The following is a 13,048-nucleotide window of genomic DNA, read 5'->3' as shown; positions in this document are numbered from 1 at the left end:
GGTGAGGGAGCGCACGGATCTGCAGCAAGCGATCTGCAGGAACGTTTGAGAATGGGAGGCTGACTGCTGTGGCACAGTAACCACTTCATCCATACAGCAGACATACACACAAAAATATGGAGTACTTCATACATACATAATACGTGGCGCCATGCTGCGCAAAGGGAGAGGAAAAAAACAATGCGCCACTTTGAAGACCGCGTGGTGAGAGTGTGTGTTCCGCGGTGATCGGCGACGCGCGATGAGGTCAGTCTCACAACACGTGTGGGGAAAGTTATATGACGATCGGAGAGGGGATTATATAAGGCTTATTTCGATCGTCAGCAGTAGTTAGCAGGAGCTGTGGGAAGTCAGCTGAAGACTGAATCCATTGGACCGAGAATAATGACACGGAGAGATGCAGATGGATTTGTTTCACATTTGTAGATGAGGGAATAATTCCAAAAAAAAAAAAAAAGGAAAAAAGGAAAAGGGAGTGGCGGAAAGCTAAGTTAATCATTGGAATTTTTCCCGTTGTTCCAGCAGCCGTTCATGATGGAAGTAAATACACGAAGGTTGAAAATAAGAAAAAAATAAAGGCTCTTGCCCTATCAAATCAAAAACCAACAATATGTACTTGTACTTGCATACAATTCCTCACACATGAAAGACCCGTCCCAATCAGTAAGAATTAACCGTCGCTTTCCATTTTCATGAAAAAAGGGAGTAAAAGATGATGCGATTGAGCAGTAAAGGCTTTCCATTTCCCCGTGGGTTCCCTAGCGAGAATAAATCACCGTCGCAGCACAAACGGCTCAGATGTAACAAAAAAAGAGTTTGTATTAGAAAGAAGCAGAACATGTGTATCATGAAGATGTTGCTCTCAAGGCGAGGTTATTATTCGCAAGGGAGCGCGAAGCCGGGAGGGGAATTTAGAAAGCCAGGACGGCAGCAACGGCGAGGATTGCGCCTCCGAAGCTGAAGGCGTTGCGGCCAGCAGCACCCTCGAATGGTGGAGAGGATGGAGATGGAGTGGGCGTGGCGCGGTAGCTGGTGGGAGCAGTTGGCACAGAGGAGGAAACAGTGCCTGGGGCAGTGCCGGTGGGGTACGGAGCGGTGGTCTCGTCGCAAATCGTGGTGGTGAGAGTGACGACGGGAGGAGGCTCGATGAGGGTGCGAGTGACGGACGGGGCGGGCTGCTCATGGTGGTCGTTCTTGATGCCGAACTGGGTGGACCATTGGTACTGACCGGTGGACTGATCGACGATGAGGAGGCCATAGTGGGTCACGTCGTTCTCGAGAGTGATGGAGGGAGTCCATTTGAAGGAGCCGGTGTTTTCGGTGGAAGCGGTGATGACAGCGATGGGCTTGACGTTCTCGCTGGGGCCACGGAGCAGCTGGATGGAGATAGGTCCTGGGCTGTCTGCGTCCCAGGTGATGGTGTATTCCTCACCAGCGACGACCTGCTCGTCCAAGCCAGGCTTAGAGATGGCATTGCCCTTTGGGGGCTGGCTGTAGTCTGGTTGCCTGATGGCAGAGGCAACGGCCACGAGGGCGGAAAGGACGATAGCAGTGAACTTCATTGTGAACTCTGGGAAAGGCGGTGTTATATCCCGACTCTTCGCGTGAAGTTATTAAGTGTATATAGGGTGTGGTTGTACAAAGTTCAGATAAAGAGCGAAGGACAGATATCCTCGAGCTGGGGAGGGGGGTCAAAAGAGTGACTGGGGTTGGGGGGGATTTTGGCTGGAAGCTGAATGAGAGACGGACGAGATGAAGGAGGGAATGGAGGAGAAGAAAAGGAAAAGCGAAAAAGAGAGGGAGAGAGAGAGAGCGCGGTGCCGGGGAGAAAAAGGGCAGCCGAAATTAGGCTGACGAGGGGGAGCGAAGGGGTTGAGCCTCACGCCGCTCGTCTCTATGGCGGGCGCGATAACACCTTTCCGCTTTGGGCAACTTTGGCCCAGGAACAAGACTCACTCGCCTAGCCGGAAGCGGACTAGCGCAACACCGCCAAGAGTCGATGCGAGATGAGATGGAAACCAGCTGGCCAATCAAAGCCGCTCCCATGTGTTTGGCGGTGGGGGGGCAATACGGTATTGTCAAAAGATGGAGAAATAACGGGGGAACCTTGCAGCTCACCGGGCCGCCCACACACCACCACATGCACCGCCTTGCACCACCACCACACAGGCTGCAGCAACCGCCGTCGTGGCGACGCCAAAGCAAACGGCCTTATCGATACCGTAACTAGCTGCTGGCGATGGTGGTAAGTAATACCAGCTCGCTCACCGCACCAACCAAGGCTTTCCCCCTCTTGTCGCAACACGACACTGTCATGGCGGCGACAGCTGGCGAACAGCTCTCTCACCCGTTCGCAGATTCAACGCAACACCCCCATCGGGGTAGCGGAGAGTCCCATCCCATGTTCCTTGCCATTGGAAACTTCCAACAGTCTGTGGCCTCCCAGGCCCTGTCGCGCGTCGAGTTACATGCGCCTGACCACTTCGCAATGTAACTTTGCATCACACGGAGTACATACAGATAAACTAAATTAGGCTCTTGCGCTTGTAAGATTGGCCAACCGAGCTCGCTGCGGCCAATCAGCGGCTGCCCTGGCAGTTGGCTGTTTTTGCAGGCAGCCGGCGCCAAGCCGAACTTCCGCTCTCTTGGAGTTCCAAAATTCGCCGCGTCGAAGGCGTTGCGATGGGGACGTTGGTGATGATAGAGGGCATCATGGACTTGTGTTGAGTACCATCTTTTTTTTTCTTTTTTTTTTTTCTCTGGACCGCGCGTCGACCAAGAATGCGAGACCAACTGACACCCGCCAGCTCGATCCCTGAGTCGATTGTGTCATTTCGGAATTTTATTTCTTTCCGTCGCATAATTTTTTCCCACCCTGGCGAACTATTGTCTCTCTTGTGTGAGTAAACGGGTCGCCATCCGGCGCGACACGCCGTCGTTTGTCTCGCCACCAATCGACGAGGCACGCATCTTCGCAAACAGGCCTCGCCCAGGGGCCGGCAAACGATGGTGCGGCTGTTGACGCGCTGCAATAATACAGTCCTACTAAGTAGCACTCCGGACGCCCGATGGACTCTCCTTCAGACAGGTGTGCCTCCATGCGACTAGCCATCGTTACCACTTGTGCGTTCTGGCCTTCAAACGGACCCTCCCCGCTTCTCTTTTTTTCCCCGAATCCCCTGTCTCTTCCGTAGGCAACTATACACCCTCGCTTGCCCACCAACAGGTAAATTGGGGCCCAATTCGAACAAAGAACCACTTCGCGACATTTTTGCAGGTTTGTCTTCCATGGCCAGAAATGCCGGACCGGGGGTACGATTAGTTTTCAAGTTTCGAGGAACGTTTTCTTTCGCGCTTGTCGGGTTGTCCACTTTGAGGGAGAAAACGTCTGCGGATCACCATACTCCGTCCACCACTACTTAGCTGAATTGTGGATTTGCTGGAGAATTCTTTCCCTTTCAAGAAACGCTTTCATAAGGCCAACCTTTTTGGCGGTAAAAAAAAAAAAAAAATCTTAAAATATTTTCTCAAAACCCAGCTCTTCGTATGGAGTGTCGTTCGTGACTCCGTAACTTATACAGAGCTAGTCTCACCCGTACCGGAAGCCTGCCTATAAGATATGACTATTTATCTTTTTGTGTGGAACGATAACATCAGCTAAAATCTCCACTCTCTCAGCCTGTCTTTGAGGGTCCGCTTCATGCGTGCTCTGCTGTGACGGAAAGGAGAGATCGGAGGACCAATGAGCCTTGTCTCCGGCGACAGGGCCCCATCCCGGGATACCCAAGAATTTGATATTAATGTGCCCCGTTTACTGCGTCCAGAGCACAGATGCCCAAAGTGCATGTCTGCATGCATGCATACGAACCTACACACTGTCACGAGGCTCAAAATCAAGGATCGAAACGGTGAACGCTCGAGTTGAAATGGCTCATGCTCAAAGCTCAAAGACATTTTTCTGGAAAAATGGTGTCTTGACGCTCTTCGTGAGACAAAACGGAAGTCATTGTGCTCAACCCCCCTCCCTGTTTTTCTCTTTTCGTTTTTCCCTTTTTTTTTTTTTTTTTTTTTTTTTTCTCCCGCCCTGAGGCGCAGACAATCTTGTTTCAGGATGAGGTACATGTATGGAGTAAAACCTGCTAGCTATCTTCAACAAGCAGCTTGTCCTTGGTTACAAGACAAGGCTGTTATACAAGAATAAGATTAAAGATTTGCAGATTATCATTCATCCATTCATACATGTTAATGTCCGGTACGGAGTGGTAATACGGAGTCACTGAGCTGTTCCCGAACAAATCGACAATCACCAGTAACAGCTTTGAACTCCCAAAATGAGCATGGAGCCACCTTTTTCTGCGCCATTTCTGTCTTCCGACCGCTTAAACTTGGTAGCTGTGGCTTGGTAACGGAGTACCTGAAGATCATTCGAAGTGCTGTCTAAATATCCATCCATGTCACAGACTTTGTGGTCAAGAACTCGTTGAGGCCACTTATGCCGCCGAAACGACCAAAGCCACTCTTCTTCATACCGCCATGTGGAAGAGCGGGCTCGTCGTGTATGGTAAGTGAATTGATATGAACCGCTCTGCAAGGACAAGAGAGAAGAGAGTCAGCACGTGCCCTAATACCCAAACGCAACCCCTTGAGAAGAAGATCGCTTTCTGAAGAAACAGGGAAAAAGCTTACCCCGATTCGATCTGTTTAGCCACACGCAATCCTCTCCCTAAGTTGGTCGTGAATACTGCCGAGGTAAGACCATATTCTGTGTCGTTGGCCAGCGCGATCGCTTCCTCCTCTGTGTCAACGACAAACAGCGAAACGGTAGGGCCGAAAGATTCAGTCGCATGTATATCCATGTCTGGAGTGACGTTCTCAATGATAACAGGCTTCATTCTTGTGGCTGAGGACTCCTCTCGGTGAAGGTCTCCGTGGACGATACCTGCTCCCTGAGATACTGCATCGGAAATGAGCTTCTTATTCTTTGCCACCGGAGTCGCATTGATTAGAATTGGCGACGGGGCGTCGTCGTGGTACATGTTTTTCATGGTCTCTACGAGGGCAGAACGGAATTTCACTGCAACGGCTTGTTGAACAATGATACGTTCAGTGGACATGCAGACTTGACCAGACTATTATCTAAGAGTTAGTGGCGTGGAAATGCACAAATCAGCTCGAGAAGGTAGCATTCAAGTGCCTGACGTACGTTCAAGAAGGCTCCGAGGATGCACTGCGTGGCAGCCTTGTCGAGATCTGCGTCGTCGAGCACAATGGAGCTTGCTTTGCCACCGAGCTCCAGCAGAACTGGTTTGATGTATTTTCCGGCAGTCGAAGCGATAATGCTGCCTACGACTGTGCTTCCTGTGAAATTAATCTTGCGGACAGCTGGATGAGCGATCAAAGCCGTTGTGATCTCAGCAGCATCGGCAGGGCGATGATAGACTACATTGAGACATCCGGCTGGCAAGCCAGCCTCACGGAGTACATCTGCAATACCCCAAAACGTCTTTGGAGACAGCTCCGAGGCTTTCAGAACTACTGTGTTACCAGCCATCAGTGGGAGGAGAATGGCGCGCAAACCCAGTGGGAAAGGAGCATTCCTGGACATCTTGTTAACATCACGGCACCAACAGCAGCACTAAGCTTTCCTAGAAAGAACCCTTACCAGGGCACAATGCTTAGAATCACACCATAAGGCACTTTGTAAACTATCGCACTCTGTCCATCCTCCAACACCTGTGGAACAACGCCTTCGATGTTGGCAGCTCTTCCGGCCACGTCCTTGAACATCTGGTAGCCAATTCCAAACGTAATCTCCGGAAAAGGGCCCGAAGCACCGGTCTCTTCGGCACAGTAGCCGATCAATTCATCTTTGCGTCGAAGATAGATCTCAGCGGCCTTGAGCATGATGTCCTGGCGGACAGCTGGCTTTGTCTTGGACCAGCTCTTGAATGCAGTGTGAGCGGAGTCTACTGCGCGAGTCGCATCGTCTACGGTGGCGCTGCTGCATTGATAGATAACCTTGCCTGTGCCTGGGCTATTCACATCGAATGCTGTTGATGTGACGACGTCCTTGTTGTCCACGATGAGGGGGACCGTGTTGTTCGCCATGATATGCGGTGAGGGTCGCTGGCGGCGATGGGCTTCTCTTTTTTAATTGATCCCGACGGAGAATGGCCGCCTCTTATTTATTTATTGTCTGGCCCTCGAGAAGCAGATGCACAGCGACTAAAGAGATCAATGGTCTAAAAAAATAATAACTAGAAATGGAGATAAGAAGATACTGAATCGAAAAGCATTGCCAGAAGCTGGGGTTTGGGGTTCGATTTAGTTAGGGTTTTCGCCGCCGCGAACACCAAGCTCAACGCAGCCATTATTTTTTTTTTCGGCGACTCCAGATGGCACTTGAGGCTAGAATGAACACAGATTCCGTGGTAGATGCGGAGTTTGTCATCTGTAATCCTGCTGAGTTTTCCTTCCCGGCCGCCATCGACGGGAGAACCGTGTCACGGGAGTGAGCAGAGGTCGGGATAAAGTCAAAAGTCTCGGAAGTCTATTTCGGTTATTGAAGTGCCACCCCCTGAGGCGAGGAACTTCAGCAATTTCTATTCGTCTTTGTGCAGTTTTCACGCAATGCGGAAATATCAAGCCCGTTTTTCCACATTTTCAGAGCAGCTGCTAGCTACATTGGGCCTGCGGACTGACAACATCACCATTGCTTGTGGCTGTACCCTCAAACAAGGGCTGTCTCCATTCTCACTGTCCTAATACAAGATTCACGATGAACACTGATTGAAGCTATCTGGATCTAGGCCCTCAGGAAGTTCAGAAATCCAGAAGTCTCCTGGGTACTTGGTGCATTTTGAGAACGTTTGTTAATTGCATGTCACCATTTGATTCTATTGACAATGCAGATAAATATCACTCGGTTGTTGGCCTGCCACATGATGCCTGAAAGCCTGGCAGGTCTGTTTTGATACCAAAGATGAACAAAGACTTTGGTGGGAGCAAAGGTGCAATTGTAAAAGGTCACTTGAAGTCCCGATTCAGGGTAGAGAAGTGACATCGTCCTGGCTTGGAAAGTAAAAAACCCCCACGTTTTTGTATGCGTGTGAAGTGAATTTTCGAAAAAAGAAAGGCCGGGAAGAGCTTGTGTTAGCCCGGTTAAATCCTAATATCAGCTAAAAATAAAAGGAAATATAAGATAAAATAGTATGTCCTGTTATATGCACAAAGGTATATATATATAGTACATTCATTGGATTGACATATAAGGAATGTAGACCAAGTAGGAGAACGTAAACGCGAAACTTTAGGGTTACTAGACCCCGAAAGCCTCATAGTTGGATAGTAGTCCTTTAAGAGCGACTCAATGGACTATCAGAGAGATCTCCAACTCGATATCTATTTAACTTCCTTTCCACTACTATCGAGCGTAGGTGAGGCGCAAGTTGCTATTGACCAACATCGAGGACAACGTCCCTTACGGCCAAAGCAATCGAGATATCCGTTGTAATTTGAGATCGTAGGATCTATGGATCATTAATCGCTAAACAATAGTGAAAGGTGGTCAGCAAATAGGGCAAATAGCTATTTGCCTAAATCAATGCGAGCTATCTTCCTCGAACCATCCCTTGATGTGCACTGGCATTCCATGTAGTGTTGTGAATATACAAAGCAGTCCTGCAGCTGTTCTTGTAGCTGCCACTGTGTATTAAGTTGCCATGCTTAGTTCAATTGCAGGCAAGGCAGCAGTGTACTCCGTAGAGGGTGCAGGATTGTTATTCAGCATACTCCTTTCGGGCGGCCAGGACCCCATTGTCATTCGCGAAGCACCAATTTAGTTCTAGAAATGCCTCCTGCAAGCCTTTAGGGCCATAACATCTTGCATGCAATGATGTCCTTCGTTAACGCCAATGACGTGACAGGACCTTGAGAAGCCACCGGCTGAGGCTAGAGGACCAGAGAGGCAAGTAGAGGGAGAACTTCGGACGACTTCGTTTCAAGAGGTGTAAGGAAGAATTATATTAAAAAAAAAAAAAAAAAGAAAAGAAAAGAAAAGGGAAGTGGCAGTTTTTGGGGTTGTTCTCTTTCTGTCGGTTCGGACTGTGAGAAGGCAGTCGCTTTTATATGCTCCTAGGTTGCCATTCAGGAGCTTTTCGGCTTCCATCTTGAACCCTAATGAGCTAATGAATATCTAGACTCCGGGCCCATCAGCTCAAATTGAAAGGCAACATATGAGATTTACAAGAGACTACGGAGTAGTTCTGGATTGTTCCCCGGAGCGACTCCAAACGAAGAACAATAGGAGAATTCAAATGCTTGAGATGTTTGCATAACCCACGGAGAGTGTCTACATGGAGGATCTACACATCTAATCATGGCGCTGAACGAAGAAGCATTCCATCCAAGCCGAATCACCTCGATCTAAAACGCCACTGTCTTGACGCCACCATCCGATGCCAACTCGAAAAGCGAACCATGAGGAAAGTTATGCAGCGGGCATGCTAGAAAACACCCAATTTTGCGAACTCATTCACCACTTCCTTATCCACGTTGACTAGCCACTCTTCACGGAATCGATCGATGCCGCCGCACACTTCGACGAGAGCACGGAGATGCTCGGTAACATAATCACGTATATTGATCTGGTGGATGGGATCGGCAAGAGTCCATACACGACGACGGGTGGTTTCAGGAGGTTCGTTTTCCTGGTACTTTCCTTCGGGATTATACGTGCTGCTACTGTTGAAATTCACCAGGTAGTCACCTGCCTGACCACCCATATTATCTCCGTCATCGGCTAGCTCGGTGATCACATCGGTCCAAATGCTAAGATAGGATTGAAGATTATTGAGAAGATAAGCTGGCGGCGGGGATGAAGGTCCGTTTATAGAGAGGAGATGGGTTAATGCTAGGGTATGGAGCTTTTTAGTCGCTATATCGCCGATGCCATCAAAGTGGAAAAACCACTCTTCTAGTATCCATTTAAGTGTTTGTTCTTCAGGGACAGGGTACGTTGCGGCCCTGACAGCTGACATGAAGACCCCTGGATTGGCCAATGCAAGCCTTGCAAGCACGGAGAAGTGATCAGTTTCCGCAACACCATCAATGGGTGAGTACTTTTTGTTCGGGCCGGTGGAGAAGCTCGCCTCGTGCGCATCATTCAGACCGGCAAGAAGAGTCCGCAAGAAAGAACTGCTAACAAACGACTCCGCAATCAGCGTATAGGTTTGTTCTTTTGCCTCGGGAGAAGTCTCTCCAATCCGTATCAGTGCTGACGCAAGATAAGGGACCAAGCCGATACGTGGGCGCACATTCGGCCCTAGAAAAGATTCTAACGCTGTAAGAAGGCGGAAGCGGACTTGTCCATCTAGGAATTCCCGCGGAGCTAACAGTATGTAAGACTCCGTGATTTCGAGAGCCTGTCGAACGCTTTCGGTTCCGATTTCGAAAACAGGGAAAAGGGATGGAAAGAGAGAGAGAATCTGTGAACCAGCCGGGCTTGGAGTTTGCGCTAACACAGCATACCACAAGTCAAGGGATTCCTCCAGTAGGTATACGAGGGATTCCTAAACAACTAGTTGGTAAGCAACTCGACTATGCAAAGATGTTAGATCATGATTACATACCGATCCGGGCTCGATTGATTTCTGGATGAGCGGGAGAACTAATGGATGATATCTAACGGATTCTTGTTTCATGGAGTGGATGATGGAAGACAGGAGGGTCAATATTGCTTGCTTCATCAAATGTTCCTCTCCAGACTGGTCCCACAGAGATGGCAGAAGGGTAACAATTTGATCCGCATATGGGGATATCTAGATAAAGCAATTAGCTCATGTCAAAAGGATTAGAACATTTATATCAGGACATACGTGGTCTTCAAGTTTCACTACGGCTACTCTAACAGTCTCAAGCAAGGCCATTTTCGTCTCTGGCAACGAAACTTCTTGGATTAAGTTCATCAAGGACTGTAGTATTGGAGGTGCGAATGGCAGGAAGCCTTCAGCGGTGAACTCGTATGGGTCCAGGACCGCTTTTAGTTGCCGACCAGCAGTGATTCTTACTACTTGGTCGTTTGTAGGGTCATCTTTATTGAGAAGGTGCTGGAAAATCCGATAGATAGAATCTCTATCCAACTCGCTAGGTTTTACCGGCACCCATTGGCCAAGTAAAATGGCAGTTCTCCGCCGGAGGATATAATACCCTGGTTGCTGGATTTGAACTTCAGGGATAAGTGTAGATATTAAAAAGGCATTGAAATCCAATGTCTTCTCCAAACATGCAGCCGCCAGCCCAATTGCAGAGTAAAGGGAATCTTTCAGCAATATGTCGTGATTCTGTGGAGCTGTATGGGTGTTAGAGAATGGTATTTCAAGGGCGTGGGACACTTACTTGCGTAAGAGTAAAACACATTTAAAAGCTTAGGGACCAATGAATCCTTGAAGTGAACTATGAGATCGAGGAATAATTTCTCAGCACAAGAGCGGATAGAGAATTCCCACGCATGAGTTATTTCCTCCTCACGTTTCTCCCATTCCTCAGGCTCTTCTTCCCATTCTCGCAGGTCACCTGCTCGAAATACGAAAAAGCGGGTAACCAGTAGCTCCATAACCTGAACAGCAAAACCTTCTACAAATAATTGGCTCTTGATTAGCTGAACCGCTGAGTTTCGCTCCTCTTTATCTTCAGGATGCTGATATTTAAAGGTCTGAACTGGATGAAAGGCAAGCTTTGCGCAAGCTCTGAGCAAAAGAAGTCCCTTAAGCCCAAGTTTCTCCAAGAGTGTCTTCTCTTCACTGTCGGCGTCACCACCAGTCTCAATCCTCAGCTGAGAAAGGTCACTTGAGCCATATGACTTCCCGAGTTCTGTTACCAGGTCCCAATAAAATTTAACCATGTCAATGGATTGGGGAAGCAATGCGAACCCAGCTGGGTGGTCTTTAGCCATCGCTAGATGAAGTTTCGATAACTGAATGGCATGTTTCCCTATCAGTGCCGTAAAATGGGTATCTAGGTTGGCCGGTTGTTGTTTCGAAATGTTGACAAAATTCGCAAAGTGTGTTAGAGTGAGTGCCCAGAATTGTTGGACATCGGTATTCCTGTTAGGATTCTCATACCCTGAGATAATCAAGCGACGGATGATTTTCAAAGCGATCAAAGTTTGCTCGACGGCTTCTAACGCACCAGCGCCATCTGTAGTATCTCCATTCAATAGGCGAGATACTCTTTCCACTCTTTGCACATAAATATTCGCAAGTGTGCGAAATAACTCCGGGGCCAAAAGCTGGAAACCCTTTCTGATCCGTAACACTTTGCCCGTCGACAGTTCTTTAACAACTTGTAGGAGTATAAGAAGTGACCGTGACAGTTGTATTGAATTGGCGCCTGGCTCGACAGATGAATGAAGTAGCTGGGTAATTTTGGTGATAGCATCGGGCCTACGACGAAAATCCGTCAGCAACTCCTCAGTTTCCAAAACTACTCATGGGTAACTAGCCATTCCGTAGGGAACTCATAGCGCAGGATCTTTGCAATCATGAGAGCATTGTGGAGAGCAAGAAGCGGTGCTGGCTCTACCAGCCCGGCATCAAGAGCTCTACTTTTAATCCGCTGTTTAACGTCGGGCTTAAGCGCGCTGTGAGATAAAGCAATTAACATCCACATCCGACCGTTCTAGCCAGTGTATATCCCATACTTAGGTGACGTTTTCCGCCAGTATTTATCGACGCCATTCTTGAGTTGAATGACTGAGAGGTAACGAGCTTGTTCGGGGACGGAGTAATCAGTAAAAACGTCCTGTCAAATCACGAATTAGCTTCAAGTTGAGATGCCGGGTCAAGGCTTGAGGACATACCTGCAAGAAAATGTAATAGTCATCCTCCTTCTCCCAGTTCTGAAGCTGCTGTGTACCAGCTTGCACCTGGACCTGGGTGTTGGACGATGCAGCCAAGAGAGCGTTTAAAATGGTCTGGCGTGACAAAGGATTTGCTTCCCCGGGAACTTCAAGTATAGGAGGCATGGCAGGCCACCGAGGAGCTAGAGAGCTACAAGATGGAAAGGTAGAGAGGAAGAATCAAGGGTACATCTTCTGCGCGTATGATAATTATTTGGAAGGAAGCCAACCCCACCAGCAACGAAACAGTTCGTCTGCCAGAGGCCAATGACGCTAAGCGTGAAGTAAGTAAACTACCGCGCACGGGCCAGCTGCAGAGAGTACAGTAGACGCGGTAACTGCCAGAAACTTGAAACTTCAGCTTGTAGGCCCAATGCTTGATCGAGATCGAGAATTTAAGAGCAGAAATGGAGTGTGCATCCCAAACAAGACCTTCAGCTGCTAAGGTACTCTATGATATAACGACTATCTCACATGACCGAATGTCGATGCAGGACAATCAAGACATTTAAATAGGTCGCACAGGACAGGCTGATATACTGCCAATGTCGAGATATCTCTATTACTTCCACAAAGATCACAGATGTACTCTGCTGTGCACCAAATTTTTCATTCTCTAGATAATGTTCGCCTGCAGATACCTGCAGAAACAAACCACCCCTCGTATTCTCGGGATCAGAATCAGTCACAAGAATTCGACACCGTACTCCTACAACGGAAATGCGACGCCGAGGGCAGTAACAGGCATTGTGATATGTTAGTGGGAGACGGATGAGGGCATCGAATATGTGGTACTCGGCTTTTCGCGAATGTACGTATATATCTTTCGGCCTCCTATGCGTGAAATCGCAGAAGCCAAGTGAATCTGCCAATCTCAAAGGACTCACCACATAGCGACGATAGCAATCTCAGTCCTGTTGAATAGGATAGATTCTTCCAACACACCCTATTCACAGTCAGATGGATGCCGCGATCCTCAGCCCCATCGTCTTTCTGAGATGTTTGGTATTCATCTCTGGAGATGGTATATGCTTGATATTGGGCAGAGGAGCGAAAAAGCCTGCTACCCGCGGTGCTCATAAGGAAACCTGTCCAGCCATTGACTCTTTTGCATGAGAAACTGTGTTAGAGCATTGTATGCTTGGGAAGAAG

At 48.5% G+C, this 13,048-nt stretch overlaps 3 protein-coding genes across 3 annotated transcripts; all 3 read right to left on the bottom strand.

Moving 5' to 3' along the window:
- Positions 1 to 911: 911 nt before the first annotated feature.
- On the bottom strand, positions 912 to 1,562 carry D8B26_003926 (uncharacterized protein; the record flags this gene model as incomplete). The annotated part of the gene is made up of 1 exon (XM_003071618.2): positions 912 to 1,562. One exon carries the CDS (start codon positions 1,560 to 1,562, stop codon positions 912 to 914), a length of 651 nt encoding a protein of 216 aa, XP_003071664.1.
- Positions 1,563 to 4,222: 2,660 nt separating this feature from the next.
- Positions 4,223 to 6,241, bottom strand: D8B26_003925 (uncharacterized protein). The gene is made up of 4 exons (XM_003071619.2): positions 5,663 to 6,241; positions 5,204 to 5,597; positions 4,687 to 5,129; positions 4,223 to 4,585 (listed from the first exon to the last, which is right to left on the bottom strand). Exons 1-4 carry the CDS (start codon positions 6,106 to 6,108, stop codon positions 4,438 to 4,440), a joined length of 1,431 nt encoding a protein of 476 aa, XP_003071665.1. The 5' UTR covers positions 6,109 to 6,241; the 3' UTR covers positions 4,223 to 4,437.
- Positions 6,242 to 8,317: 2,076 nt separating this feature from the next.
- On the bottom strand, positions 8,318 to 12,138 carry D8B26_003924 (uncharacterized protein). The gene is made up of 7 exons (XM_066124307.1): positions 11,858 to 12,138; positions 11,699 to 11,799; positions 11,486 to 11,638; positions 10,396 to 11,441; positions 9,876 to 10,348; positions 9,630 to 9,818; positions 8,318 to 9,569 (listed from the first exon to the last, which is right to left on the bottom strand). The coding sequence occupies exons 1-7, from the start codon at positions 12,020 to 12,022 to the stop codon at positions 8,505 to 8,507; spliced, it is 3,192 nt and encodes a 1,063-aa protein (XP_065980387.1). The 5' UTR covers positions 12,023 to 12,138; the 3' UTR covers positions 8,318 to 8,504.
- Positions 12,139 to 13,048: the final 910 nt, after the last annotated feature.

Source organism: Coccidioides posadasii, chromosome 2, assembly GCF_018416015.2.
Source record: "Coccidioides posadasii str. Silveira chromosome 2, complete sequence".
In the NCBI taxonomy this organism is placed as follows: Eukaryota; Fungi; Ascomycota; class Eurotiomycetes; order Onygenales; family Onygenaceae; genus Coccidioides; species Coccidioides posadasii.
The sequence above is the reverse complement of the archived record's forward strand: the minus strand, read 5'-3'. Positions and strand labels throughout refer to the sequence as shown.

Bases quoted from the DNA above. Each gene is read 5' to 3' on its own strand.
- D8B26_003925 (XM_003071619.2), bottom strand. From the start codon at position 6,108: ATGGCGAACAACACGGTCCCCCTCATCGTGGACAACAAGGACGTCGTC. The intron at 5,598-5,662 runs GTAAGGGTTCTT...CAAGATGTCCAG, and splicing joins ATTCTAAGCATTGTGCCCTG to GAATGCTCCTTTCCCACTGG. The intron at 4,586-4,686 runs GTAAGCTTTTTC...TTGTCCTTGCAG, and splicing joins GCTAAACAGATCGAATCGGG to AGCGGTTCATATCAATTCAC.
- D8B26_003924 (XM_066124307.1), bottom strand. From the start codon at position 12,022: ATGCCTCCTATACTTGAAGTTCCCGGGGAAGCAAATCCTTTGTCACGC. The intron at 10,349-10,395 runs GTAAGTGTCCCA...ACACCCATACAG, and splicing joins TGTGTTTTACTCTTACGCAA to CTCCACAGAATCACGACATA. The intron at 9,570-9,629 runs GTATGTAATCAT...CTAGTTGTTTAG, and splicing joins AATCAATCGAGCCCGGATCG to GAATCCCTCGTATACCTACT.